The sequence below is a fragment of the Pangasianodon hypophthalmus genome, chromosome 30 (genome assembly GCF_027358585.1).
Source record: "Pangasianodon hypophthalmus isolate fPanHyp1 chromosome 30, fPanHyp1.pri, whole genome shotgun sequence".
Taxonomy (NCBI): domain Eukaryota; kingdom Metazoa; phylum Chordata; class Actinopteri; order Siluriformes; family Pangasiidae; genus Pangasianodon; species Pangasianodon hypophthalmus.
Genome location: NC_069739.1, coordinates 2,744,774 through 2,772,474, shown reverse-complemented (window position 1 = coordinate 2,772,474; position 27,701 = coordinate 2,744,774). Strand labels below are relative to the sequence as shown.

The following is a 27,701-nucleotide window of genomic DNA, read 5'->3' as shown; positions in this document are numbered from 1 at the left end:
TAAAGTAGTCCATTCATAGGGCTTGATTAAATAAGGGGAAAATACAAGTAAAAAACAGCATTTAGAAAAACATGGAAATCCAACAAACATTGGTCATCTAAAGGATTTTAACAGAAACACAATTCATTTCTTTTGGTCCCTCTGTCAAAAAATTTTCCAGCTTTAGCACTGATACTACTAGTTCACAAGTTCCCTTGTCTTTCTTCAGGAAGAAACTTTCTGTTCAGGGAATCCAGGACAGAATTTAGTGATATTAATTAATCAGCTGCTAGAAAGATGTTTGGATCTTTTATATAAGATCACATGTCCCTCTTTTATGTAACATCTTAAACAGTTTGATTTCCCCACAGCAGCGTTAAAGAAAACTTCTTTTCCTTTTTTTCTGTATATTTTGTGTGTCATAGTGTAAAACAGTTAGCAGAGATATATTTATCATCGTTATCTACAAAAAGAGTATATATAATCATAATGCTGACTTCATTACTGATTATTAACTATTTAATAAGATTAAGAGATTGCTTAATATAATATATATATATAAGAAACAGATAGATAGAACCTTGTAATAGTAAGATCACAAGATATAATTTGATCATTTAAAAATTTTTTTTACTAGTTTCATGTTTGACGGTTTTTTAATATTTGCTCTTTTATTGTTGCCATGTTAAATTACTGAGCTGTTTTTTGTGCAGATGGATTGTGTGCTAGTGAGACAGATGACAACAATTTGGCAACGTGCGGGAATTTTTCATTAAACACCACACACATTATTTTGGGTCACACAATCTCACAGTAGAACCAAACCCCCTGTAGGGCCTAAATCCAGCATAGAGAGGCTGAGTGAATGTGGTGTAGACTCTGTGGAGGAGCTTCATCGTATCAGAGACGCTGTAGAAGGACAGAGTTCCTGCACTGTGATCCACATACACTCCTATTCTGGGGGATGATGGAACTCCGAGCTCAGTCTCAATGCTGTTGTGATAGAAGGAGAGAGAAGACGTAGAGGGAGACTCCAGACTCCAGGACTGATCGTTGCGTCCAAACTCACACTCTTTACCCTGTCCTTTCCTGCTGATCCCCTTATATGAGACCGATATGTACACATCATCACGGTACCACTCCACCTCCCAGTAACAGCGTCCACACACACTCTCCTTAGTCAACACCTGAAAGCAGGAGTCAAATCTCTCAGGATGATCAGAGTATGACTGTTCACTCTTACTGAGTGTCACTGCTCTGTTCTTCTCAGACAGAATGAGGTTACGATGTGCCGTGTTGGGATCCAGAGTCAGATAACAGAAATCTAAAATAAAAGAGAAAACAAACTGAAAAATTTAATATTTTGAGAGTGTGTTTAATATTTATGTGAAGAGTGAGACAGCAGTCTGTGTGTACTGATATCCAAGGCAGCAATGGCTCAGATTTAGAGAGAGAGGAGGACAGAAAAAAATTTAATCCAAGCACAATCTCATCCTGTGATTTTTTTCTCTCCTCACATATATCTATATTCAGTATTTTCTATGCTGCCTATAAAAAAGAATATTGTGTGTGTGTCTGTGTGTGTGTGTGTGTGTGTGTGTGTGTTTTAGACATACATTTCATAAAATCTTCTCTGCTCTGTGGCTCTGATGGTGAAATGATATGAACTGCTGCAGCTGTGGAGAGAAAAATGGACAAAAAGCATCATAAGGTTGTGTAAAAGATGGAAACAAAGTTACAGTTTACAGTTAGTTTATTCATTTTAAAATGAAGAAAATTTTCAGTATTTTCATTAAAAGCCCATGCAGTAGCACCCTTCCTGTCTGGTGTGTCCTAACTAGCCTATTCTGCACTCTCCCCAAATGAAGCAGCTGGTTTTGATCAGGTAAAAGCATCGATCCTGGTTCTTTGTGAGTTATTTTCCACGTACGCTGCAGATGAGTTCTACATGTGGAGCTACAAGGGGGGACATACACCCCAAAAACAGATGGACTCCTTCCTTCACACCACCAACAGATGGCTGCAACTGGAATGGCTGACAGTCAGTGAGGTTGCAGAGTGTGTGGACAAATTGTCAAGGGATTTACTTCCTGAGGAATGGAAGCCTGTGAGCTTCAGAACCCCAAAAAACTCCAGGGAAATTGTGGAGGCGTTGGAGTGTGGCCTGTAGATGTTAGCACTGGGTAGAGGGGAAAAGAAAAACTTTTTCCCATGTCATCAACAAGATGGCCTCTGGCCCAGTAGCCTCAGTCAAGTTGAGGAGCCCAGGAATCCTAAGGGGCACCCCAGCTACGCAAAACCAAGAGATAAGCCGATGCCAACAGAACCCAAACCAAGTGACCGGCCTCAGTCCCTCCTCAGGCCCTGCAGATGTGTGGGAGCCTCTGGGTCTCTTGTGTGCATGGGGATGTCCGTGAGGTGCCCGTTGCTGAGGTCTGGGAGGGAAGCTACACAGGTGAGTGGTCTCTGCTTATTGGACCTCTGCCTGAACTGCCTGCCCCTTTACTTACAGGAAGCGACTGGCCTGGTTTCCCCCCAGCCCACTCCACACTTCAAAACCCCTGAAGGCCCAAAGGAGATGCGGTGACCCCGACAGAAGTCTGCCCATGATCACCTGGTGTGCTTGGCAGAAGAGAGGAGAACAGCAGCAACACAGTTGCGGAGGGGCGTCCAGAGGCCCCAGAGTTCCAGAGGCTTATGGAGATCGTCCTACGACCCCACACCCAGGTCACTTCCGCTTACCTGGACGATGTCGTCATACATTCTTAAACATGGTTCTACCATCTGCTCCACCTAAGGGAGATCCTAGGAGAGCTCAGTGAAGCCAGACTCACTGCTAACCCGTGAAAATGCCAACTGGGGCTGACCAAGGCACAGTGCCTGGGATACTATATTGGGCAGGGCTTGTTAAAGCCACGGGAAACAAACATTGAGGCAGTTAAAAAGTATCCACAGCCCACCACATAACGTCAGGTACGTGACTTCTTGGGTTGGCGGGTTACTACGGGGGGCTGTACCTAACCTGTCTCTCCTCTGTAGCTTCCCCCATCTTACATCTTTAAAAAAAGGGACAGCCAGACCAGGTGGAGTGGACCAAGAAGGCGGAATGTACAGGTGAGTAGTTGTTGGCGATTCACTAACAGTACTTCTCCTCTGCCTTTTTCTTTAATCCACATTGCCACCTTCCAGACCTGCATCACCCTCACTAACCAGCCTACACTAAACAAAGACACCCCATTAGGGTTTTTGCACCATCCCACTGTCTTTGCATGTCTGTGTCCTGCCCTCACTGTCTTGAATTGCTACAGATGTTTGTAGTTTATTAATAGTAGCACAACAGAAACTAAAGCAAATTAAAACTTTTAAACTATTTCCATGTGAATACTCAAAAGTGTAAGTTGTACATTTATCTTTACAGTAGACAGCAGCAATAATAATTTCACCTACACAGTTTAAATAACTTCCGTGTATCTTGGAAATCTTATAGCTTTCTTTTTACATATCACAGAGTGAGTAAAGATTCCATCATTGTTTTTCTCCAGGAGGAACAGCGCCTCTTACCATGTGGAGGGATTTTGTTGAATTCCTCCTCACAGAATTCCTCGAGTCTCTTTTTTAGATCTAAGAGAGAATTCTTCACTCCATCAAATGAGAGATGGTGAGGGACAGTGATGCTGGTCATGTGAAAAGTTGGTCTGTCCATTGTGGGAGACCGATATCCAGAAGCTAAAGACTACAGAGAGCAAATTAAATGTAAAACAAAGGTAAATATTGTGCATAAATTAATGACTCTTACAATTGTAGTTACTATATACTATACAGTATACACTCACCAACCACTATTTTAGGAATACCTGCTCATTCATGCAATTATTCAATCAGGCAATCATGTAGCAACAGCGCAATGCACAAAAGCATGCAGATACAGGTATAGAGCTTCAGTTAATTTTCAAATCATATATCAGAATATGGTAAAAATGTGGGCTGGTTTGAGTATTTTAGGAACTGCTGATTTCCTGGGATTTTCCCCCACAGCAGTCTCTAGAACTTACACAGAATCGTACAAAAACAAAAAGCATCCATTGAGAGGCGGTTCTGCAGGTGAAACGCCTTCTTGAAGAGATGTCAGAGTAGAATGGTCAGATTGGAGGCTGACAGGAGGCTCAAATAACCACTTTTGACAAACCAAACCATGAGAGTTGAAGGAGAAAGACCAGGTGATGTTTATCAAATCTTCAACTGTCCAGTTTGGGTCGAGTTTAGAATCAGATTCCTGTTCTTCGCTGATAGGAGTGCAACCCAGTGTGGTTTTCTGATGCTATAGCTGTAGTAGTGGGGGCATGAACCCCAAAATTTTGACTTGAAAGCACACTGAAATGCGCCAGTGGGGAAAAATAGAGTCTGAAGCTCTGACAAAGTCTGCCTGTTTCTCAAGTCCTCCTTTCCACCCACCTTCACACACACACCGGGTTCTACAGTGGTGCACACACCCAGGAGGAGGTACCAGATGCGGTCATGGAAATTTCTCAGCTTTATTAAGTCCCTTAAAACACTGATCTGGATGTGCGACAGACAACCCCCGATCAAACAGGAACGTACCGAGTGTCAGTGAGTATGGAATCAGGGTGTAACCACATTAAAATTTACACTTATGGCATTTGGCAGATGTCCATATCTAGAGCAACTTACATTTATCTCATTTATACAGCTGAGCAGTTGAGGGTTAAGGGCCTTGTTTAAGGGCCCAGCAGTGGCAGCTTGGCAGTGCTGGGATTTGAACTCACAAAAGCATAGAGTAGAGGTGACAGATCTCACCTCACCCATCCACTAATTCTTGGGACAAACTGACCAGGGTTTTGACATTAGTAAGGATAGGTTATATTGAGTGATGCAGGACAGTCAAATCAAGGAAGAGACATCCCAGTTGTTGGTACCAAAGAGACATAGGGAACTGCTGTTCCATGCAGCTCATCGTAATCCCATTGCTGGGCATTTGTCAGAATGCAAATCCACCAACCACCAAGCGGCATTGTGCCCTCATTGATCAAGGTCCCCTTCAAAAGAATTGGCACACAATTGGCACGAGGGCATCGCCTTGTGCTGGTTTCAGTGGACTACTCAATGCGATACCTAGAAGCTGTGGCTCTTAACAACATCTCAGCATGCAGCGTTGTGGAGGCATTTATCTCTCGAGTTATCTCTTGAGTTATCTCTTGAGTCAGGAACCCAAAAGAGATCCTGATTGACCAGGGCACTTCTTTCATGTCTAATTAAAATTTTTACTTCTTTCATGTGAAGAACTCATGTGAATTATTTGGGATTAAATCGATTCACACCAGTGTTTACCATTTGCAAATGGATGGACTGGCCAAAAGGTCAATCTAATTATCAAATACTTAAAAATATGATTCCTAAGTTCATTAATGATGACACTTGGAATTAGGATAAATGGCTCAAAACCCTGTTATTTGCAGTACGAGAGGTCCCACAAGCCTCCATGGGGTTTTCCCATTCAAATTATTATAAGAGCACAAGCTCCACTGTGTCTTAGATGTTATTAGGGAAAATTGGGAGGAGGGACCTTCTAACAGCAAAGACGAAATTCAGTAGGTTCTGAACCTTTTCAGATATAAAGTGCTTATATTACTTCCCACATTGGGCTCTAAATTACTCGCAAAGTGGCCCTTTGAGGTCACATGGCGAGTTGGGGAAGTCGACTATGAGGTCAAGTGAATGGATAGAGGTGATGTACTACAAATATATCACCTCAATCTCCTTAAACCATGGAGAGAGGCCGTTCCTGTGTCTCTCGCAATGGTGATTCTGGAGAGAGAGGCGCTGGGACCAGAAGTGCCCTTAAAAAATTAATTGTGGAGACCATCTCTCAAAATCCCAGAGAGCACAAGTTGCCATGTTGCAAGAGGAAATTTCCAATGTGTTTAGGCCCCTACCTGGTCACACAAACCTCGTGGAGCACCACACCAAGACTCCTCCATGCGTGGTTGTACGCAGCCACCACCTATTGTATACCCGAACACAAGGAAAAAGGTAGTTTAGAGGAGTGCAAGGCTATGCTCAACATGGGAGTAATTGAAGAATGCCACAGCAGCGTGATTGCAGCAGCCCTGTGGTTTTGGTGCCAAAGGTTGATGGGTCAGTCTAGTTCTTTGTGGACTTTAGAAAAGTCAATGTGGTGTCTAAATTTGACACATACCCAATGCTACGCATTGATGAATTGAGGTATGATCAGTTATTCACAGCTTGCTTTTATTCGACACTAGATGGTGGTAACCAAGGTGTATTGACTCCAATATCCTGAGATAAGGTTCATGGGGCTGGCTGGCTGGCTGTTAATGTAGGTTTGTACCTAATTTTTTGGATGCTGCCAGCCCACTGATGGTCCTCACTACAAACGAAGTGCCACAACCGGTCCAGTGGACAGAGCCATGCGAGCAGGCTTTTTGCCAGGTAAAAGTGGGTGCCCACTGTTGCATTCTCCTGACTTTTCTCTCCCGTTTTGTGCTTCAGACTAATGTGTCAGACACAGGGCTGGGGGCCGTTTTGTCCCAGGTGGTGGAGGGGGAGGTGCATTCCATGCTGTACATCAGCCAAAAGCTCTCAGTGAGGGAGAGTAAGTACAGCATGATAGAGAAGGAGTGGTTGGCCATCAAATGGGCAGTCCTCACCCTCTGTTGCTACTTGCTGGGGTGCCCCTTTAGCCCTTCTTCCGATGACGATCCAATTCGCGTGGGGGATTTAGGAGAGTTAGCTGCAGGCCGGACGGCTCCCCGCCTGAGTCGGGTGGTGGGGGGTATGTGGCATGGTCGAATATCAGCTGTGGACAGAGATGGGGCGGGTTGATGATTCTCACCTGAGTGTGATCATAGCAAGATTACTTTTATGCTTTGTTTGTCCTTTTAGGAAAAACTCCATGAACCAGAGAGAGACAAGGACCGAGCTGTCAGAGGTCGCACACACACACGCATACCCACACACGCCAAAAAAGGAGCTTGGAAAATGTTGATGAACTCGACGGAGGTGAAAGCCCCAGAGTACTGGGTCAGTGTTTTATTTTGGTTTTTAAACTATCATTTAATTTATTGAATGAAAATGTTACTCAACACCTGTTCAACCCTGTGTGAAAATTAATTGCCCCCTTGGTCACTCAATCAAACAAGAAATTTGTTGATATATATCAGTATGGAAAGGATTATAAAAACATTTCTAAGGCTCTGGGACTCCAGCAAGCCACAGTGAAAACCATTATCTACACTGTGGAACAGTGGTGAATCTTCCCAGAAGTGCCCAACCTACCAAAATTCTTGAGCACAGCAATGACTTATCCAGGAAGTCACAAAAGAACCCAGATGAATATTTAAGAAATTGCAGGCTACACTCATCTCAGCTAAGGTCAGCATTCATAATTCTATTGTTAGAAAGGGACTCTGCAAATATGCTATCCATGGGAGAGTTGCAAGGCGAAAACCACTGAAAACTAAGAGGAACATCTCATATTTTTTAATGGATAATGGAATTCTAATAATAATAATCATTTTAATTAATATTCCATAAATCCAGATTATATGCACAGAACTATATTAAAAATAAGCCTTGTTAAAAAAAAAAAACCACACACACAACCCCATTTGCATCTCAGAAGCAGGACCCTAATGATTACAAATCTAAATTTGAGAACCTCTGATGTATTGAGATTTTTGGAAGAGACGTTTTAGAGAGTGTGAGGAACAGCTCACTCTGTATATCAGACAGTGAGTGTTACCTGAAGGAATTGGATGTGATCATGTGTGTGTGTGAAAGTTGCTCCAGCTCAGTGACTCTGAACTTAGCTAAGAACTGAAGTCGAGTTAAAGAGAAGATAAACAGCACTAAACAATAACAAACAATAATAAACTGTGAAGTCACCTGATCTCAGGATAACACCAGACACACTTGTGATGTCAGACAGGGACATTTATTCTTGCTTTAACGAGAGGTGTTTTAGAGAGTGTGTGAGGAACAGCTGGCTCTGTAGATCAGACAGTGAGTGTTACCTGGAGGAAATGGATGTGATCGTGTGTGTGTGAAAGCTGCTCCAGCTCAGTCACTCTCCTCTGAAGATCAGCAATCTCCTGCTCCACTTGCTCCAGGAGTCGTTCAGCTCGACTCAGTTCAGCCTTCTCCTGAGCTCTGATCAGCTCCGTCACCTCCGAGCGCTTTTTCTCCATGGAGCTGATCAGCTCAGTAAAGATCCTCTCACTGTCCTCCACTGCTGTCTGTGCACTGAGCTGTTAGGAGACACACACAAGATTTAAAGCTCATCTATCATTCCCTCTCTTACTGGGACTCTAAATGACTTGTTGTCCATGTTGTGTGTGTTTCTAGGAGCAGCTCTGTCTCTGCTCACTGCTCACCTTTATAGTGTTCACAGCCTGTTTCAGCTCTTGCACCTTCTTCTGCTTCTCCTGGATTCTCTGCTGGGATTTCATCTGCTCCTCCTTTAGCTGACTCTGAGAAAAAAAAACATTTATATTCAGCTGTTCATAAAATACTTGGTTAATGGTTGAACATCAGTGATAGCTGAAGAGTAAAGTTCACTCATATCTCATAAAGCTATGAATAAGGAACCTTCTGAAACTTATTCACATGGATCACGCACTTCTGTAGCTTTCTTTTCTTTTATTAAAGATCAGCTGAAAAAGAATGTATAATAATAAAATCATTTTAATGACTTACCATCTTTTATGTGTCACCATACATGTCATGGTAAAAAAAAATCCATGGACACCTTGAGTATGTATTTATATACTATAAATATAATCCAACTATTCAAATATTCAAAAAAAAAAAAGTTTAATAAATGTTTGAGCTTGTTTCAGTGCTCAGACATGTCCATATCTTAACTGAAGGAACTTTTTTGTGCTTTAATTTGGTTTTTGTCCTTGAAGGACATATTTGTTAAATATTTGTGCTCTCTCTCTCTCTCTCTCTCTCTCTCTCTCTCTGTCTTGGAGAGGTGCCTGCTGGGAGTGTGTAGAATGTCTACTTCCTGTGTGCTGGTCTCTTAGTCTTTTTTTCTTCCTTTTTCTCTTTTTTCTGGTGTGCACGTTCATAGTGCATGCCTTTTTTCCCTATTTTTTTGTTTTGTTTTTGTTTATTTTTGAGGCTTTTGAGGTGAGTGGTGTTCTGTGCTTTGCATGGTTCACTTGCCATCAGTTATGGTGTCTGCTTCAACGCGTTTGTCCCTCCGCCACGGCTTTAGGTGTGTGCCGGCTGCGAGCGTGACCAGTGAGGATGTGCTCATAGCCGTGGGTGATCTAGTTGATCACGATAACATCAACTTTGCGTCAAGAATAAATAAAGCCGTTGTGTTTTTTTTTTTATAGTCAGAAGCGCTAGTCAGTGACATTATTGAGAGTGGTATCTGGGTGAAAGAAACTTCGAGTGTTACTCCACAATCTCCAACGTGCCTCCGTTCATTGCTAATGAACTGATAGTGAGAGAACTTGTGAGGTTTGGAAGAGTTGTGAGTGCAGTGAAAATGATTCCGTTAGGGTGCAAAAATCCTGCACTTAAACACGTCTTGTCTTTTAGGAGATAAGTGTTCATGTTCCTGAACTCTCCGGACAAAACACTGGATGTGTCATTTAGAGTGAATGATGGCAATAGTATATATATTATTTTTGTGAGCACTGATAGTCTTCAGTGTTTTGAATATGGTGACATTGATCACAACGTGCTGAAAGCAAGAAGCTTAGGAAGAGCCAGCGACAGGGAACAAGGAGAGTGTACAGAAGCCGGAGCATGAGATGGTAGGCCCAAACGAGGTCCTTGTTGGGGAAACAAGGAAAATGTACAGCCCAGTGTTAGTGCTGTAAATATGAATGTCATGGATAATGAGCAGCCCGGCTGTAATGGTATAAGTATGGATGGTAGTGTGGAGTGTGTAAGCAAGGACAAGATTGATGTTGATGATGCGGTTTCTGATATAATGACACAGAGTCAGGATGAAGTTATGAAAGATGATGAAAGCTGGTCTGATATATCAGACTTTCAGAAAGTAGATGATGATTTTTATTCTGTGGAACAGATAAATGCTTTCCCTGATGAAACAAAAGGGAAGAAAGTTGATGTGGTGGAATTTTTTTCCTGACACGGATAAATTTGTTGCATCTGTGTTTTGGGCTTACAAAACATGTAATTATAGCATGCTATCACAGCAGAAACAGTTCTGGCTTAAGAAATACATCACAGCTATAAGACAAGCAAGCCTCACAGTTCTTTTTTTTTTTTTTTTTTTTCTTCTGCTGTTTCTTATCCATTTCCTGTCCTATGGAGTTTCTCTGTATAGGCTTGTGAATGGCTTGAGAGATAGTGGCAAGCAAGCTTCAGTCTCAGAATTTCTTAATCTTAAAAATGTTGGAGTAGTTTTTCATCATGAAACTAAAGAATAATGAGACTGACCGGGTTTTGTGGTGGGAGGGGGAGCATGTCCTTAGTCATGGTTCTAATATCAGTTCAGGGGTTGCGGTCCTTTTTGTCCTACTTTAAAGATGAAAAGTCTTTCTAAACATGATGTAGTATCACATTATAATGGGTGACTACTTTTAGTTAGGGCTGAAATTTATGGCTTTACATTTCTTTCTGTTAATATTTTTGCTTCCACTAGCGGGCCAGAGGGAGTTCAGTTGTTTAAGAGACTGGGTCAATTTCTAAGGACTTTTCAATCACAGGATATTATTGTTATGGGAGGGGACTGGAATTGCACTCTGAATTTACCACTGACAGAAATGCAGAAGAACCACATTATCAGTCAGTATCTGCTTTATCAAGTGTTGTTGCAGTGTTGGACCTTATTGACATTTGGAGGATTAAAAATCCTTCTCTCAAACAGTATGCCTGCATAAAAGTGTCAGAGGGTAGAGTTCATGCAGCAAGGCTGGATAGATTTTATCTTTCAAGAAATTCAAGAAATAGAGTGTGTGGTTCTGGTATTATTCAGACCATAAAATGATTACAGTAGATTTCACATTATCAGTGGTACGTAAAAGGAATTTCTATTCGCATTTTAACATAAAACTTTTACAGGATATTTTGTTTTGTTTTTGGGAGACATAGCAAATACAAAAAAAAAGTACAATAATATTATTCAGTGGAGGGAAATTGGAAAAGTACAAATAAGGGTTTTTTGTCAGCAGTATTCATCTTATTCAACTAGAAGGATAAAGATGTTGATACAGAGTCTGGAGTCTGACATTCCGGTAATTGAGGAAAAAATGATGACATGCAGTGGGCATGATCTGGAAACTGCTATTGCTGGAAAAAGGCTCCAGCTTAGTTCTTTATTACAGGACAAAGCGAAGGGGGCCCTTGTTAGGGCACGCTTCACCTGCTTCAAAGACATTGATGGTCCCAAAAAATTTTTCTTCAATTTTTAGCAAAAGACTAGTCAAGATAAGCAAATGGTTTGTTTGATGATAATGAAGGTGTTGTTACCTCTGATCTCTCTGCAATGAGAAAATTAGCTGTTGATTTTTATTCTGAACTTAACATTGCTGATGAATCGGACCCACAAAGTTGAGTTGAGCTTTGCCAGCATCTCTCGGTGCTTACACCTGAGCACTTTGAGGAAGTGACGAAAACTGTACAAGAACTTTCCATGGGTCGGGTCCCTGGACTTGATGGGCGTCCCTCCGAATTTTATAAGGAATTTTGGGATGTTATTGGAAAAGATTATTTTGAAATACTTTTGGCTTCTATACAGACTGGATCTTTCTCTAAAAGTTGTAAAAGAGCAGTATTGTCTCTTCTGCCTAAAAAAGGTGATCTTAACTATTTGAAAAATTGGAGACCTGTTGCTTTAATGAGTATGGACTATAAGATCTTTTTAAGTGCATTGCAAACAGATTAAATAGGTTTTTTAATCAAGAGAGAGCAATCTTACTGTGTTATGGGTCAGTTAGGGATAATGTATTCTTGATGAAGGATATTTTAGACTATGCCTTGAATAAAAATCTTGATCTGGGAGTGATATCTTTGGATCAAGAGAAAGCATTTGACAGAGTGGACCACATTTTTTCTTTTTGAATTGTTAAATGCTTATGGTTTTGGGGATGGTTTTATTTCATGGGTCAGTCTAGTATACAAGGGGTCTGAATGTATGGTGAAGGTGCTGGAGGTGTAATATAGTTCAAAGGGGAATAAGACAGGGCTGCCCTGTCTCTGGTCAGCTTTATAGTTTGGTTATTGAACCTCTACTTTGTAAGAGTTGGGTCGGAGGGATTACATACTGATGGTTTACATAATGCAAGTTCTGTTAACCTGTCCTCTTACGCTTATGATGTCACTGTCATAATTAGAAACAGTGAGGATATAAAGTTTACCCTGGACAGTCTTCAGTGTTATAAAAAGGCCGGTTGGTTGACTCCCAAGGAAGTTGGAGCTTAGCTTGGTTTTACCTCAGTACAGTCAACAGAAACAATTAAGGACTGAAATTTTAGCTGTTTTACCATCAACTTTTATACAGGCTCTGCAGAGAGAGCTATCAGAACAAGACTGTAATAGTGAGACAGTTAACTTTCCAAGACTGGAAGTGAGAGCAGCCATGGCTACATGGGAAGAGGATGAAGGAAGATTGCTGAGTTTCAAGACACCAGAGCTAAAATTCTTTCAAGATACAGGAAATTACAGGCTTTATATTATACTTGTGTAAAAGCAATGTACCTTCAGTCATTGGAGGAGGTTTCTGAGTCTAAGTGGCAAGAGCTAGCAGGGTTAGACCATCCCCAAAAGGTAGCTTGAGGATCCTGTATAAATTCCCCAGTGATAAGAGATCTGGCGATTTTCAATGGTGGATATTACATGGTATAATAGCCATAAACAGATACAGGACACACCTGGATCCAATGGTAAAAGACACTTGTCCTTTCTGTCGTGCTTCAGAAACTATTTTTCATTTGTTTTTAGAATGTGATAGGTTGCAATCAATGTTTCATTTGTTGAAGGTATGGGCTGAGAAATTGGATTAAGTTTTTATACAAATTGGTTTTATTTATGGACCTAAATATAGGTATAAGAGCAGCAAAACAGATGTGCTACTGAATTTTCTTTATGGGCAGGCCAAGTTGGTTGTGTGGCTAACAAGGAAAGCTGGGAGCAGTCGTGGCCTAATGGATAGCGAGTCGGACTTGCAACCCGAAGGTGAACCTGAAGGTCGTGGGTTGACTCCCCGGGTGCCGCAGCAAAAAAGGCTGCCTACTGCTCCGGTTGTGTGTTCACAGTTTGTGTGTGTTCACTACTGTGTGTGTGTGCGCACTTGGATGGGTTAAATGCAGAGCACAAATTCCGAGTATGGGTCGCAATACTTGGCCACAAGTGTAAACATAAAGAATTTCTGTACATTTGTCTGTTACTGTATGTAGGCAGTGTTTATATATGTGGAAAATGTTGCTTTTTTGCTTTTTTTGTCAGATTTTTAAAAAATATCTTCATGGATATGTGTTTAATTTTTTTGTTTGTTAAAAAAGAAAGACCTTAAAGTCTCTCTCTGGCCCCAGCAATTACTGTAGATTATAGTATTTATCTTTAATATTCCTTAATTCTTTCACAAACTGATTTTTCAGTACATTGTCAGTGGAAACAGTAATGTTGATATAAGCTTAATTTTACAATAGGGAAAAGATGCACATGATACAATATAACTTGTATTTTAGCACTTGGCAGCCTATTTCCTATGTCTGCTTGTGTCTTCTTGCATGTTGGCCTGTCTGTGTAATCTAATGTTGGTTTTCGGTGTTTGTGCATATTCATGTTCTCTCTCTCTCTCTCTCTCTCTCTCTCTCTCTCTCTCTGTCTGTGTGTGTGTGTGTGTGTACGTGCGCTCTTATATGCTTTTCCCAATCACAGATAAGAGTTGGCTACAATATTCTCTAACTGGTCTCTCCAGATTACAACTAACATGATTACACTAACATGTTAAAGTTAAATCGGTTAATTCTAGTTAAGAAATAAAATTAGGAAGAATTAATTCTGGAATGATTTCTAGTTCTCACCTGTTTCTCAGCTCTTTCTGCTGTGGCTGTGACGGTGTCGTGTCCTTTATGATTATCCATCGTACACAAATAACAGATGCAGGTTTGATCAGTACGACAATAGATCTCGATCAGCTTGTTATGTTGAGAGCAGATCTTCTCTTGTAGTTTTGCTGAGGCTTCGATTAATGTGTGTTTCTTAAAAGCAGGAGACTGATAGTGAGGATCAAGATGAGTTTCACAAAAGGAAGCCACACACATCAGACAGGACTTGACTGCTTTGTGTTTTCTCTCGGTGCAGAAATCACATTCCACATCTCCAGGTCCAGCGTAACAATGGGCAGGAGAAGCAGCTTGGAGTTCATTCTTTTTCAGTTTCTCCATCACTTCAGCCAGCATGTTGTTTCTGCGTAGAACAGGCCTTGGAGTGAAAGTGTCTCTGCACTGAGGACAGCTGTAGACGCCCTTCTGATCCTCCTGATCCCAGAAGCCATTAATACACACCTTACAGAAACTGTGACCACAGGGGATAGCCACCGGATCCTTCAGGAGATCCAGACACACTGGACACTTGAACTGGTCCTGATCTAATGAAATACTGGCTTCAGTCATTTTCCTGCAAAAAAAAAAAAAAAAACACTGAGGCAAAGAGAGAGAGAGGAGATCAGTTTTGTTTTCTCTGAATGAACTTTGAGCTTCTGTGTTTATAGTGTGACAAAGAGAGTGGGTGGAGGTGTAAAGAGGGGGTGGAGCTTTAAACCAGGAGGGTGTAGTGAACCTCCATGACTATTAGTGATATAATGTCAATTATAATTTTAATCATTTAAATTTAAATCATGTAACTTGATTTGAATATTAAAGCTGTTAATGTGACAGGACATTAACACCTATGGAGTCCTATGGAGTGCATAAAGGGAGCAGTTTAAAGCCTTCTTCAGTAGTTATGTTTGTGTGAGAACAGTTTTATATGTTAGCAGCTTCTGTATGAATATAAAAACAATTTATCAATTTTGATAAAGTATGCACTATGTCTTATCCTAGAAAAAGGATATTAATGCATGACTGTGATGTTTGGCCTCTCCAGCCAGGTCATGAACCACTGTCCCATCTCCCACTCCCACTTTGACCATCACCTCATACTTCCCAGGCACTTCCTCACTCTCTCCATTCGACCTCAACCTACTTTCACTTGGTATAAATGGACTTGGCTTCTTACTGAAACTGAGGCTTATGTTATCACAGTTATGTAAACAATGGCTTATCATCCATGACTCTGGTAAAATTGCCTTTGGTCATGTGAATGGTTGGAGTTTTTCTTCCTCTAAGCCCAGACAGGTACATTTGTGATTTTGGGAGCATTACTCTGGTTATTATTGTAAAATTCAGGAACCTCTAATAGCAGTTTGGTCCTAAGTTCAATCTGATACACCTGCTCAACCTTTCAGTGTTTAGAGAAATATATTATTTTCACAGCAAGGTGTTAGTTTAAAACTGTAATCAAAGTATGAAGAAGGGCAGCATTCAAGTACCATGACACACATCAAACATCTTAAACTAGAAGTACTGATCTAAGATAAGGTCTGTGTCTATTTACAAAGTCATTAGAATAACTCATTTCAGATATAAAATGCAAGTCAAAGTGCTTCACTACAGTAAAACAGTGAAAGAACATACTCATAATACCAATAAAAGTATTCATTACTATTTAAATGCTGAACTGAATAAATAATGTTCTAGCTGCTTTTAATGCCATTAAAACTAGGTGGCTGCCAGTCATTGATTGGTAACTGTTCCGCATATTTGGTGTACAGCTGCTTCAGCAGTCTTTTTAGTGCCTTATTCTTGGAAAATGTCATAAACAAACCAGCATTTGATGAACCTGATTTGGAACAGAGTCTGTCAGGCTTTCTGAGATATACCAGAACAGTTGTATAAAACTGCAAATTAAAATATAAATGACTTGGGTTTGGTTTTACTGGTGAGAATTGTGTGAACAGAATTTTCACCAGCAGAGTTCTGGTCTACATGAGAATGAGTGAGTGAGTGAGTGAGTGAGTAAGAGGAGAAAATTAGTAGCAGAAGTGGAGTAAATTCTTTCAACTGAAAAGAATGTCAATGTGTAAGAAAAGGCAATTATTAATCCTAATATTTCCATTTAAAAATATATGTGGGTTCAGAGCCACAGAGTCTACATCTCTATATAATTGTTGTTCATTTTCTATGTGAATAATTGTAGTGTTCTCTTCAGGTGTGATGATGGAGCTCCAGTCAGAATGTAGGCTAGCTGGAGGGAGTGAAACAATGTGGGACTTCTTGAGCCTATGAGCCAAACATCTGAACAATTTCTTCTGTGTCCAGTGGAAAGAATCATTTCACAAAACTCTACACACAAAACCCTTAACCTTGCTAGGTTATCCGCTGTAGGCTAGAAAATTGGTAGTTTACCACTATAGCATTTGCTACACTACATAGTGCAAATTTGTAGTGTTGTCCTCCCTTCTCCTAACTGTTGTTTCTGTTGCTTGGACCTGTGATATTGGATAGTACTGTGTAGAGCGGATAAATGTAAGAATATGCATTGCTATAGTGTATAGTGTAATGCAGTGCTTACTGTATCACAAACCCAGCAAATAGGGGTGCCTGTATCCAAACAATACTCATGCTGTTTTTACAGAACTGAGAGACAAGAACCAAGTGGAGGCAGACCATGTTTGTTGCTGTTGTCAGCCGAACGGGGAACCACACTTGTGAACATGGTGATAGCCAACAATATCATTCACTTGCGAGAAATTCAAACGAGAATAATGGAAAATCAGGGTTTATTTCAAGGAATCAGTCAAATAAGCTTTGACCCCATTTACCATGTACTTCAGCAGAACAGGGTAAGAATGAAACAAGTGTACTCTGTTCATTTTGAACAGAACTCACCAATGGTCAAAGACCAACACTTAGAGTATAAGCAATAAGTACACAAGTCCAATATACACGAGTACAATGATTTCATTACTATGCACTGTATTATAGGCTATATTATGGTCTAATTCTACAGCATTGCAGTCATGTGTTTTACAGTACTATGAGGATTTACTGTGTAGGATTTAATGTGTATTTGGTTTTGCCATGGAAGTTTGAAGGTTGTCCATATTGTGTGTGCTGTTTTGGCTTTGTGTTTATAGTTTTGAGAAAATGGCGCATGGTATCAGGAAATGCTGTGTCTTAGCAGTAGAGAAAAACTGTAAATCTCCTGTGAAAGGATTCTTATAACACCTCTGAGTCATGTTCAGAATCCAAATCTGGAGTCAGACAACAGACAGATACAGTTAGCAGAGACAAATATATCATCACGACCCACAAAAAGGAGACTGATGTCAAAAAGAAAAAAAAAATAAACACAGGAAACAGCCAAAAGACACTTAAACATAATATATTGCAACTATGTATGTTTACTTTATATAAACTGAAGATATGGTATTGAGACAAGTCAATTGTTGGTTTAGTTGATTTTCTGAAAGATCATATTCAAGACACTGTAGTAGTTTTTTTTCCTCCCATAGATTAAGTAGGCTAAAAATATGCAATCACTGTCCACTTTATTAGGAACATCTGTATATCTGCACATTCATGCAATTATCCACTGATGTTGCAGCAGTGCAATGCATTAAATCATGCAGATACAGGTAGAGAGCTTTAGTTAATGTTCAAATCAAACATCAGGATGAAGAAAAAAAAAATTATATTGTGGAGGTGAGGGCATGATTAAGCGCCGGTTTGTGAATGGAGGGTGGAGTCAGGAGCGTGAGTGGTAAGGATGAGCACCTGTGAACTCTAAAATAAAATTAATGAGCCATTTTTTGTGCTCGAATGTACACACCTGATTTTGGATCACACAACCTCACTGAAAGATCACTACGCAGACAGTAGAGCCTAAACCCAGCGTATAGAGGCTGAGTGAATGTGGTGTGGACTCTGTGGAGGAGCTTCATCGTGTCAGAGACGCTGTAGAAGGACAGAGTACCTGCGCTGTGATCCACATATACTCCTATTCTGGAGGATGCTGGAACTCTGAGCTCAGTCTTAATTTTGTTGTGCCAGAAAGAGAGAGAAGAAGAAGAAGAACACCACAGACCCCAGGACTGATCATTGTATCCAAACACACACTCATCACCCTCTCCTTTCCTGCTGATCCCTTTATATGAGACTGATATGAACACGCCACCAGCACCACTCCGCTCCACCTCCCAGTAACAGCATCCACACACACTCTCCTTACACAACACCTGAGTGTAGAAGTCAAATCTCTCTGGATGATCAGAGTACCGCAGCTCCGTCTCACTTTCTGTGACCACTCTGTTCTTCTCAGACAGAATGAGTTTACGATGTGCTGTGTTGGGATTCAGAGTCAGATAAGAGAAATCTAAAATAAAAGAGAAAAACAAACTGAAAAATGTGAACATGTTGGGTTTACTTAACAGAGTAAGACAGCTCTGTATTTGTGTGTGTGTACTGATGTCCAAGGAGATATCCAAGGGAGAGAGAGAGGAGGAGAACAGACAAAATCATATTTCTAAATATGAAACTAAAGAAAAAACTGTGTGTGTGTGTGTGTATGTGTGTGTGTTTTAGACGTACGTTTCAGAAAATCTTCTCTGCTCTCTGGCTCTTGCGGTGAAATGATCTGAACTGCTGCAGCTAAGGAAAGACAATTGGAAATGAAGACAAAAAACATCATCAGGTTGTGTAAAAGATGGAAACAGTTTAAAGCGATATAGTCAGTGTGGCAGCAGGGGCATGGTCGAGCGTCAGCTTTGGAGGGAGAGGATGCGAGTCAAACCGGGAGGTAACACTTAATTATTAGCCCGACTTTACTTATGTGTGTCTGTTTGTGCTTTCAGTGCCTCTGGTAAAAAGCCAGAGAGAGAGCAAGAGAGAGAGGACCAGCAAAGAACTCCGTGTGTGTGTGTGTGTCTTTGAATGAGTCCGCTGAAAAGCAAAAGTTAAAATAGAGAGAATTAAAAGCCCTTTTGAGTTGTCCTCAGCCTGCCTCCCCCCTCCTCATTCCTGACCAAACCCCAAAGGGTTACACTGGTGCTGAAACACGGGAACTGAGGAAGATCGAGATCCGAAGATGGCTGCTGGCAGAGGAGCACGGCGCCGAGGAAGTGGTCGACCTATTGGTGCCGGAGTAGTCGCCCGACTACTGCAGGGGACTACCGCATATCCGAAGGGAGCCCTCCTCTTCTCCCTCCCTTACCTCTCCCTTTCTCATTCCCCCGCTTTTCTCCCCACCCTCCCCCTGTCCCTGCACCGCAGAAACGGGGGCCAATTCCAGGATCACTGCTCCCTGAGGGAAGCGGGAATACTGATCAGGATTCCTAACACACAGCAAGCCTCCCCTTATCAAGCAGGAATATACCATGTGTCAGTGAGTATGCAAGGGAGTACACATCAGGCCTTGGTGGACACAGGGTGTAGCCAGACCACCATCCATCAAGGCCTGATTCAATCCGGGACTTTGGAAAATGAATGAGTGGTGAAGGTGAGGTGTGTGGATGAGGATATTCACAAATATCCGCTGGTGCCAGTCATTATTCAATTCTGGCAGCAAAAGCATAGAGTGGAGGCTGCGGTTAGTCCTAGCCTCACCCGTCCAATAATTCTGGGGACAAATTGGCTAGGTTTTCAGAAATTAGTGAGAGAAATATATGTGGATGGGTCCTGCAGTAGCGATGCACGGTGTGGGATGTGCCCAGCATTGGGTGGAGAGGCAGAATAAAACACTGAACCGTTTCATGGCTGTTTTTATTGGACGGGCATTCACGGCGATGTTTGCAGGTGCACCCATTGCCATTAATTGAGGTCCCCTTCAAAAGAATTGGGATGGACCTCGTAAAGCCATTAGAAAGGTGCATGCTAGGTTATCACATTGTGTTAGTCCTGGTGGATTATGCAACGCGATATCCGGAAGCAGTACCTCTTCGCGACATATCAGCATGTGGTGTTGTGGAGGCGCTCTTCTGTTATATCTCCCGAGTCTGGATCCTGAAAAAGATCCTGACTGACCAGGGCACTACGTTTATGTCACGGACACACAAGCTTTACGAATTTCGGGAATTCTCATCAGTGTTTACCATCCACAGACGAATGGGCTGGTTGAACGGTTTAATCATAAGCTCAAAACTATGATTCGGACGTTCTTCTTGATGATGCATGGAATTGGGATAAGTGGCTTGAGCCCCTGTTATTTGCAGTATGAGCGATCCCCCAATTCACCCCGGTCCCTGTGGAGACCACCTTTCATTGTCTCAGAGAGCACAGATTGCCAGGTTGCAGGAGGAATTTTCCAGTGTGTTTTCACCTCTATCCGGTCACACTGACCTCATAGAACACTACACTGAGACTTTTCCAGGTGTGATTGTATGCAGCTGCCCATACCGGATATGCTCAACATGGGGGTAATTGAGGAGTCCCACAGGGACTGGAGCAGCATGGTGGTTTTGGTGCCCAAAGCCAAAGGGTCAGTCTGTTTTTGTGTGGACTTTATAAAAGTCAAAGCGCTGTCTATATTTGATGCATATTGGATGCCTTGCATTGATGAGCTGCTCAATCGGTTTGGCGTGGCTCACTTTTAATCGACACTGGATTTAACTAAGGGATATTGGCAGATTCCCTTGACTCCAATATCTCATGAAAAAATGTCCTTTTCCACTCCGTTTGGGTTACACCAGTCCACTTCCCTTTGGGTTGTTTGGCGCCTGAGCGATGTTTCATGGACAGAATCCTCCACCCGCACAATGCATCTGCGAGATGTACAACATCTGAGGGCTGTCCTGAGATCCTTGAAATGGGCAGGACTCACGGCAAATCCAAAGAAATGTGCACAAAGAAATGGGCAGGTGGAAGTAAGGTATCTGGGCTTCTATTTGGGTCATGGGCAGGTGCGTCCGCAAATTTATGACAGTAGCGATTGTGGCCTGCCCGAGACCCAAGAACAAAAAAAAGGTGAGGCAGTTCTTAGGGCTATTGGCTATTATAGAAGGTTTGTACCTAATTTTTCAGACATCACCAGCCTGCTGACTGACCTCACTTAAAAGGGGGCACCAGATCCAGTCCAGCTGACAGAGCAGTGTGAGCGGGCTTTCTGCCAGGTAAAAGCGGTTTTGTGTGGGGGCCCACTGTTGCATTCACCTGACTTTTCTCTCCCTTTTGTTCAGGAGACTGACGCATCAGACAGAGGGCTGGGGGCCGTTTTGTCCCAGGTGGTGGAGGGAGAGAAGTGCCCCGTGCTGTACATCAGCTGGAAACTCCCGGTGAGGGAGACCAAGTACAGCACCATAGAGAAGGCATGTCTGGCCATCAAGTGGGTGGTCCTTACCCTCCGGTACTACCTGCTGGGGTGCCCTTTCACCCTCTGTTCCAATCACGTCCCGCCCTGCATGAAGGATGCCAACGCGTGGATCAGTCATTGGTATCTTCTGCTTCAGAAATTCAAGTTTGAGGTGATCCACAGGCCGAGGGTGCAGATGGTGGTGGTGGATTACCTCTTCCACCAAGTGGGGGAGTCAGCTGCAGGCCGGACAGCTCCCTGGCCTGAGTCGGGTGGTGGGGGTATGTGGCAGCGGAGGCGTGGTTGAGCGTGAGCTGTGGATGGAGAGAAGGCGTGTTGAACCGGCAGGTTACGTGTAATGATTCTCACCTGTGTTGGATTAGCCCGAGTTTAATAATGTGTCTGTTTTTGCTTTCAGTTCCTCCCATAATAAGCCAGGGAGAGAAAGAGAGAGAGAGAGAGAGAGAGAGAGAGAGAGAGAACCAGCATAAAGCCATGTGTGTGAGTGTGTGTCTTTGAATAAGTCCGCTGAAAACCGAAGGTAAAAATAGAGAGAATGAAAAGCCCTTTTGAGTTGTCCTCAGCATGCCTCCCGCCTCCCCATTCCTGACCCAACGCAGAAGTGTTACAGTCAGTTTATTCATTTTAAATCACTATTTTAGTTAAAAGTGTCAGGTGAGTAAACTGTCTGCAAAAAGAAAGCAGGAGCATTGCTAAGAAATAACACTTCACAGAGCGAGTAAAGACGTCCATCATTGTGTTTCTCCAGCAGGAACAGCTCCTCTTACCATGTGGAGGAATTTTGTTGAATTCCTCCTCACAGAATTCCTCGAGTCTCTTCTTCAAATCTGAGAGGGAATTCCTCACTCCATCAAATGAGAGATGTTGATGGACAGTGATGTTGGATGCGTGAAAATCTGGTCTGTGTAGTGGGGGAGAGTGACGTCCAGAAGCTAAAGCCTACAGAAAGCAATTTAAATGTAAAACATATAAACATATATAAAAGAATAAGGATTTTGTAGTGCAGTGTTGCATCTGTCAGTTTCAGTGCTTTAGCAGAATTCATGATTTTTTTAAAGTGGTCATAAACACATCAGACAAATGAAGTAATAGCTACTGACAATCCACAAACTAATATTACTGAACTTAACTAAGAACTGAAGTCGAGTTAAAGAGAAGCTAAACAGCACTAAACAATAACAAACAGTAATAAACTGTGAAGTCACCTAATCTCAGGATAACACTAGACACACTTGTGATGTCAGACAAGGACATTTATTGCTTTAATGAGAGGTGTTTTAGAGAGTGTGTGAGGAACAGCTGGCTCTGTAGATCAGACAGTGAGTGTTACCTGGAGGAACTGGATGTGATCGTGTGTGTGTGAAAGCTGCTCCAGCTCATTGACTCTCCTCTGAAGATCAGCAATCTCCTGCTCCACTTGTTCCAGGAGTCGTTCAGCTCGACTCAGTTCAGCCTTCTCCTGAGCTCTGATCAGCTCCGTCACCTCCGAGCGCTTTTTCTCCATGGAGCTGATCAGCTCAGTAAAGATCCTCTCACTGTCCTCCACTGCTGTCTGTGCACTCAGCTGTTAGGAGACACAGGGACACAAGATTTAAAGCTCATCTATCATTCCCTCTCTTACTGGGACTCTAAATGACTCACTGTCCATGTTGTGTGTGTTTCTAGGAGCAGCTCTGTCTCTGCTCACTGCCCACCTTTATAGTGTTCACAGCCTGTTTCAGCTCCTGCACCTTCTTCTGCTTCTCCTGGATTTTCTGCTGGGATTTTATCTGCTCCTCCTTTAACTCACTCTGAGGAAACATCAATTATTTTCAGCTCTTAATGAAGTACATTCATCTTCATTAATTCCTACATCACAATACCTAATCACCTGGCAGCACAGTGTTGTAGAATTTCTATATGGCTTCTGCATTTTGTAGTATTACTAGCTAGAAATAAATTCCATGCTGCTTATAGTGAGTGGCAAAATAAAGAGTAAAAAGTTTTTGGCTGGTGTAAATTCAAATACAAATTTTCACAAATTAGCTTAACTCTCAGTGATATTAATGAAGTCCATAAAAATGAAAGACATTGTTATACAGTAAATTTTCAGTTATGTTTTAACTGTAAATGTTCTGTAGATTTCATGTCATAGGTTTTTTTGTTATGATAGGATTCTCTGTGCACTGAATCCAGGTAGCTAGCAGATGGAAGATTAGCCCAGTGAATGAATGCTAGATGTGGATGAACTCTGGCCACTGTAGTCCTTGGAGGCAGGGCTTTGTGTATGTGACATGGATGTCCCATCCCATGGCGCAGAAGAGTTAAAAAAAAAAATAAAATGAACTGTAAGTTGTAAAAAGGCTGGATGAAGGTGTGCTGTCTTGGATGCCTGGCAGAGAGATTCTCAAGTCCAGAGCAGTTCAAGTTCAAATTCTGATCTGCTCCTAAGTACTAGTTTATGTCTGTTTAAATGCACAGTCATTATATCATTATATATTATATCATTATATGAAGTAACTCACAAATCTCATCCTTTTTTTTCTTTTTTGCTTTATTTTTTAAAAAGTTTTCTTAGATGGCTTTTTTTTTGCTACACTATGCTGTAGTACTAACCTGTTTAGAGGGCTTTTTTTCAACTGTTGCCACAAAGTTGCAAGCACACAATTGTATAGAATGCCTTTGTATGCAGTAGCATTACAATTTCCCTTCACAGGAACTAAGAGGCCCAAACCTGTTCCAGCATGACAATGCACCTGTACACAAAGCGATCTCCATGAAGACATGGTGTGTTAAGGTTGGAGTGAAAGAACTCGAGTGTCCTGCACAGAGCCTTAACCTCAACCCCAGTGAATACCTTTTGGATGAACTGGAACACTGACTGCACCCTAGGCCTCCTCTCTCTCTCTTTTCTGTGTGTGTGTATGTGTGTTCACCTGCCTCATCCTGTCACAGTTTGGTGTTTGCTGAAATGTTCACTAACCGATCTGACCGCATAACGATTATCACTGAGGATAAAATTAACACTCTGTTAACCAGAACACATACAATTTTAGTAAGCTTTTATAGAATCCTTCTGACTGATACACAAATTGAAATTATGGTTTAGCACCTGTTTCTAGATGGGAAAATATAATTAAAATGATTTAATTTTGGAAAGTTTTCTCATTCTCACCTGTTTCTCAGCTCTTTCTGCTGTGGCTGTGACGGTGTCGTGACCTTTGTGATTATCCATTGTACACAAATAACAGATCCAGGTTTGATCAGTACGACAGTAGATCTCAATCAGCTTGTTATGTTGAGAGCAGATCTTCTCTTGTAGTTTTGCTGAAGCTTCAATTAATGTATGTTTTTTCAAAGCAGGACGTTCTAGATGTGGGTTAAGATGAATTTCACAGTAAGAAGCCAGACACATCAGACAGGACTTGACGGCTTTGAGTTTTCTCCCGGTGCAGAAATCACACTCCACATCTCCAGGTCCAGCATAACACTGAGCAGGAGAAGCAGCTTGGAGTTCAGTCTTCTTCTTCACTTTCTCCACCACTTCAGCCAGCATGTTGTTTCTGTGTAGAACAGGCCTTAGATTGAAAGTGTCTCTGCACTGAGGACAGCTGTAAATGCCCTTCCGATCCTCCTGATCCCAGCAGCCATTAATACACACCTTACAGAAACTGTGACCACAGGGGAGAGTCACCGGATCCTTCAGGACATCCAGACAGACTGGACAGCTGAACTGGTCCTGATCTACCGAAATACTGGCCTCGGCCATTTTCCTGAACTCAAACACACACACACACACACAGAGAGAGAGAGAGGTTTTGTTTTTTTTTACTTTAAATGAACTTTGAGCTTCTGTTTCTATAGTGTGACAGAGAGAGCGGGTGGAGCTTTAAATAAAGAGGGTGTAGCTAACCTCCATGACTGTAATGGTATAGTGTAATATAATGTGAGTAATTATTAAAGTTGTTAATGTGACATCAGGAGTTTTGTGTTTTCTAATGGATCAAATAAAGATAGTGTCATGGTTACACCGAAGCCCGTGCATGAATACGATTCCCATCAGGGACGGCACCTCATGGATCATGTCACGTGACTGCTTGCACCTGTTTTCCATTTTGTGTTTAATGAGCACTAGTATAAGAGTCATGTCTTGCACAGCACTTGTTGTCTAGCTTTTGTCTTTGGTTCTTGTCCTCTTCTCTGTCTCTCTTCTCATGCTGCATGTTCTTGCAGAGGTAACTGTTTTTTCCCCGGCTCTAAGGAAGCCAATGGCCTGTTTTATGGGGTGATGCGCATTGCTCCAATTGACTCCTGCATTGATGGTTTTTGTGGTGACCTTTGGGACTTGGTCATGCCACGAGCAGTATCTATAAAAAAATATTTAACCAGCCAACACCCATCATACAGGCTTTTTATCAGTTTATAGCGGCACATGATGGCGTTAATTTTTAACACTGTACAACAGGTCATCTCTGTGTGATATGTGAACACATTTCTGCACAACCATCTGTATATACTGTTTGCAATTACATTCCATGATACCTCTCTGAGGCATGGCGGGAACATGCATATTTTGTTACAAATGCAATCTCTCAAACTCAATTAAATATGTATTTTAAAACAAAAATGTAACTATTAACACTGCACAAATTGTGTTAACCCTACAGAATACAAACATGTAAACATTTTATGATTTATTGGTATTTAAAGTTTATTTCAACTGTTGTAAAGTAGAGGGACACCACTTGCCACCACAAATGAAGAATGACCCAGATAGCAAAGAGACCTCGATTCCACGTCTATTTGTAGTTGTATAGGTCAGTATCAGTCATCAGTTAATTTTCAATGTTGGATCAACATTCACTGTTTGGTCGAAATCATAACGTTTGTTCTCTGTAGAAACTTAGCTGGAGAAATCGCAGTTCTGCGCATGCGCATCATTTGGATCGTAACGGCCAACTGCCACTTCACGCTGAGGTAAAGGAAAGCAAAAATGTATATTTTGTTCATCACTTTAATATAGTGGTTTCCATGTGTAATGTTAAATATCATTTTAGAGTTGTAATGTTTTATATTTTGAAGCTTTTATAACGTTCCTGCTTCAGTGTTGTGTAATTTATCGTCCTGTTTGCGCGCGTGAGCTAAAGCTGCAGCTAACTCTGAGGTAAATATTACAACCGTTTTAATTATTTAAATGGGCAACTTGAACACGACAAACTTAACATTTATAATTTAATAAGTTAATTATTTTCTAAACGCTAAGAGAGTCAGGTCATTTCGAGTGGAAATGAGCCACAAAACTCAGTTTATTTTGATTAATCGCAGCGCGAGGGGGAAAAATGTAGCCGTTCCTGTAAAACGAAGGCTTTAAGACCAAGCAGAAGCCTCTGCGTGCTCGTTTCTTCGGCAGTGGGCGGAAGTGATGCGCAAGCGGCAATCCCATTGGCTAGCGCTCACCGTCTGCAGTTTGAATTCAGCAAATGAGTTCGGGCGAAGCAGCGACCTGATTAATATTAATGAGCCCAACAGCCTATAAGACATTAGCGTGACAGACACTGAGCAGCTGACAATATGTACTCTAAAAAGAGAAGTCGCCTTTGACAGTTGTAAGTTAATGTTGATAAATAGATGAAAATATTTTACACTGTAGTAACTTTGAGTGTGTTTTTAATCTCAGACCTCATTATTGTCTTTTTTTCACAGAAACCTGCCAATAATTCTCTAAGTTCTGTTTAATATGAAAAATATGCACTTCATTCATGTTGGAATAGACCTGTATGACTTACTTTCTTCTGTGGAACCCAAACTGTGTGATCCTGAAGATTTGTGCCGCCTCCTTCCCATGTCATTTCAGGGAGCTCTGAAGCTTCAAAAGGATGCAAAAGTACCATAAAAGTTTTATTTAAAAAAAATAATAAATTTGTATCAGTGAATAACAAGTTAAAATTCATTCTGTTTCTCACACAGAGCTATTATATGACTTCAGAAGACTTGGAATAAATGCAAACTGTGACAAACTGGAAAATTTTTCTAATCAATTTGAGATGTTGCTTATTTGAACCAAAAAAAAAATCACATGATTTTTTATATATTTTTTAAATGCTGTTTTTTTTTTTATATATATATATATATATATATATATATATATATATATATTTTTTTTTTTTAAATGCTGTAATTAGGTTTATGATTTATGTACAGCACTTTGGTCAATGAAAGTTGTTTTAAATGTGCTTTATAAATAAATTGAAATTGAATTATATTTTTATTTTCTTTATTGTCCCGGTATTTTACATTTGTTATTTTTGTCTTTCAGGTGCATTTCCAAAAACCCTTGAAAACAAGAGAATGAAAGAAACAAGCTAGAACAA

General features: G+C 41.3%; 2 protein-coding genes across 2 annotated transcripts; both read right to left on the bottom strand.

The window, feature by feature from the left end:
- Positions 1-308: 308 nt before the first annotated feature.
- Positions 309-14,704, bottom strand: LOC128317831 (E3 ubiquitin/ISG15 ligase TRIM25-like). Its single transcript, XM_053231664.1, has 6 exons — positions 14,028-14,704; positions 8,391-8,486; positions 8,031-8,264; positions 3,541-3,712; positions 1,596-1,655; positions 309-1,303 (listed from the first exon to the last, which is right to left on the bottom strand). Exons 1-6 carry the CDS (start codon positions 14,616-14,618, stop codon positions 768-770), a joined length of 1,689 nt encoding a protein of 562 aa, XP_053087639.1. The 5' UTR covers positions 14,619-14,704; the 3' UTR covers positions 309-767.
- A 508-nt stretch (positions 14,705-15,212) lies between these two features.
- Positions 15,213-25,179, bottom strand: LOC128317825 (tripartite motif-containing protein 16-like). Its single transcript, XM_053231656.1, has 6 exons — positions 24,506-25,179; positions 23,046-23,141; positions 22,682-22,915; positions 22,119-22,290; positions 18,636-18,695; positions 15,213-18,420 (listed from the first exon to the last, which is right to left on the bottom strand). The coding sequence occupies exons 1-6, from the start codon at positions 25,097-25,099 to the stop codon at positions 17,843-17,845; spliced, it is 1,734 nt and encodes a 577-aa protein (XP_053087631.1). The 5' UTR covers positions 25,100-25,179; the 3' UTR covers positions 15,213-17,842.
- Positions 25,180-27,701: the final 2,522 nt, after the last annotated feature.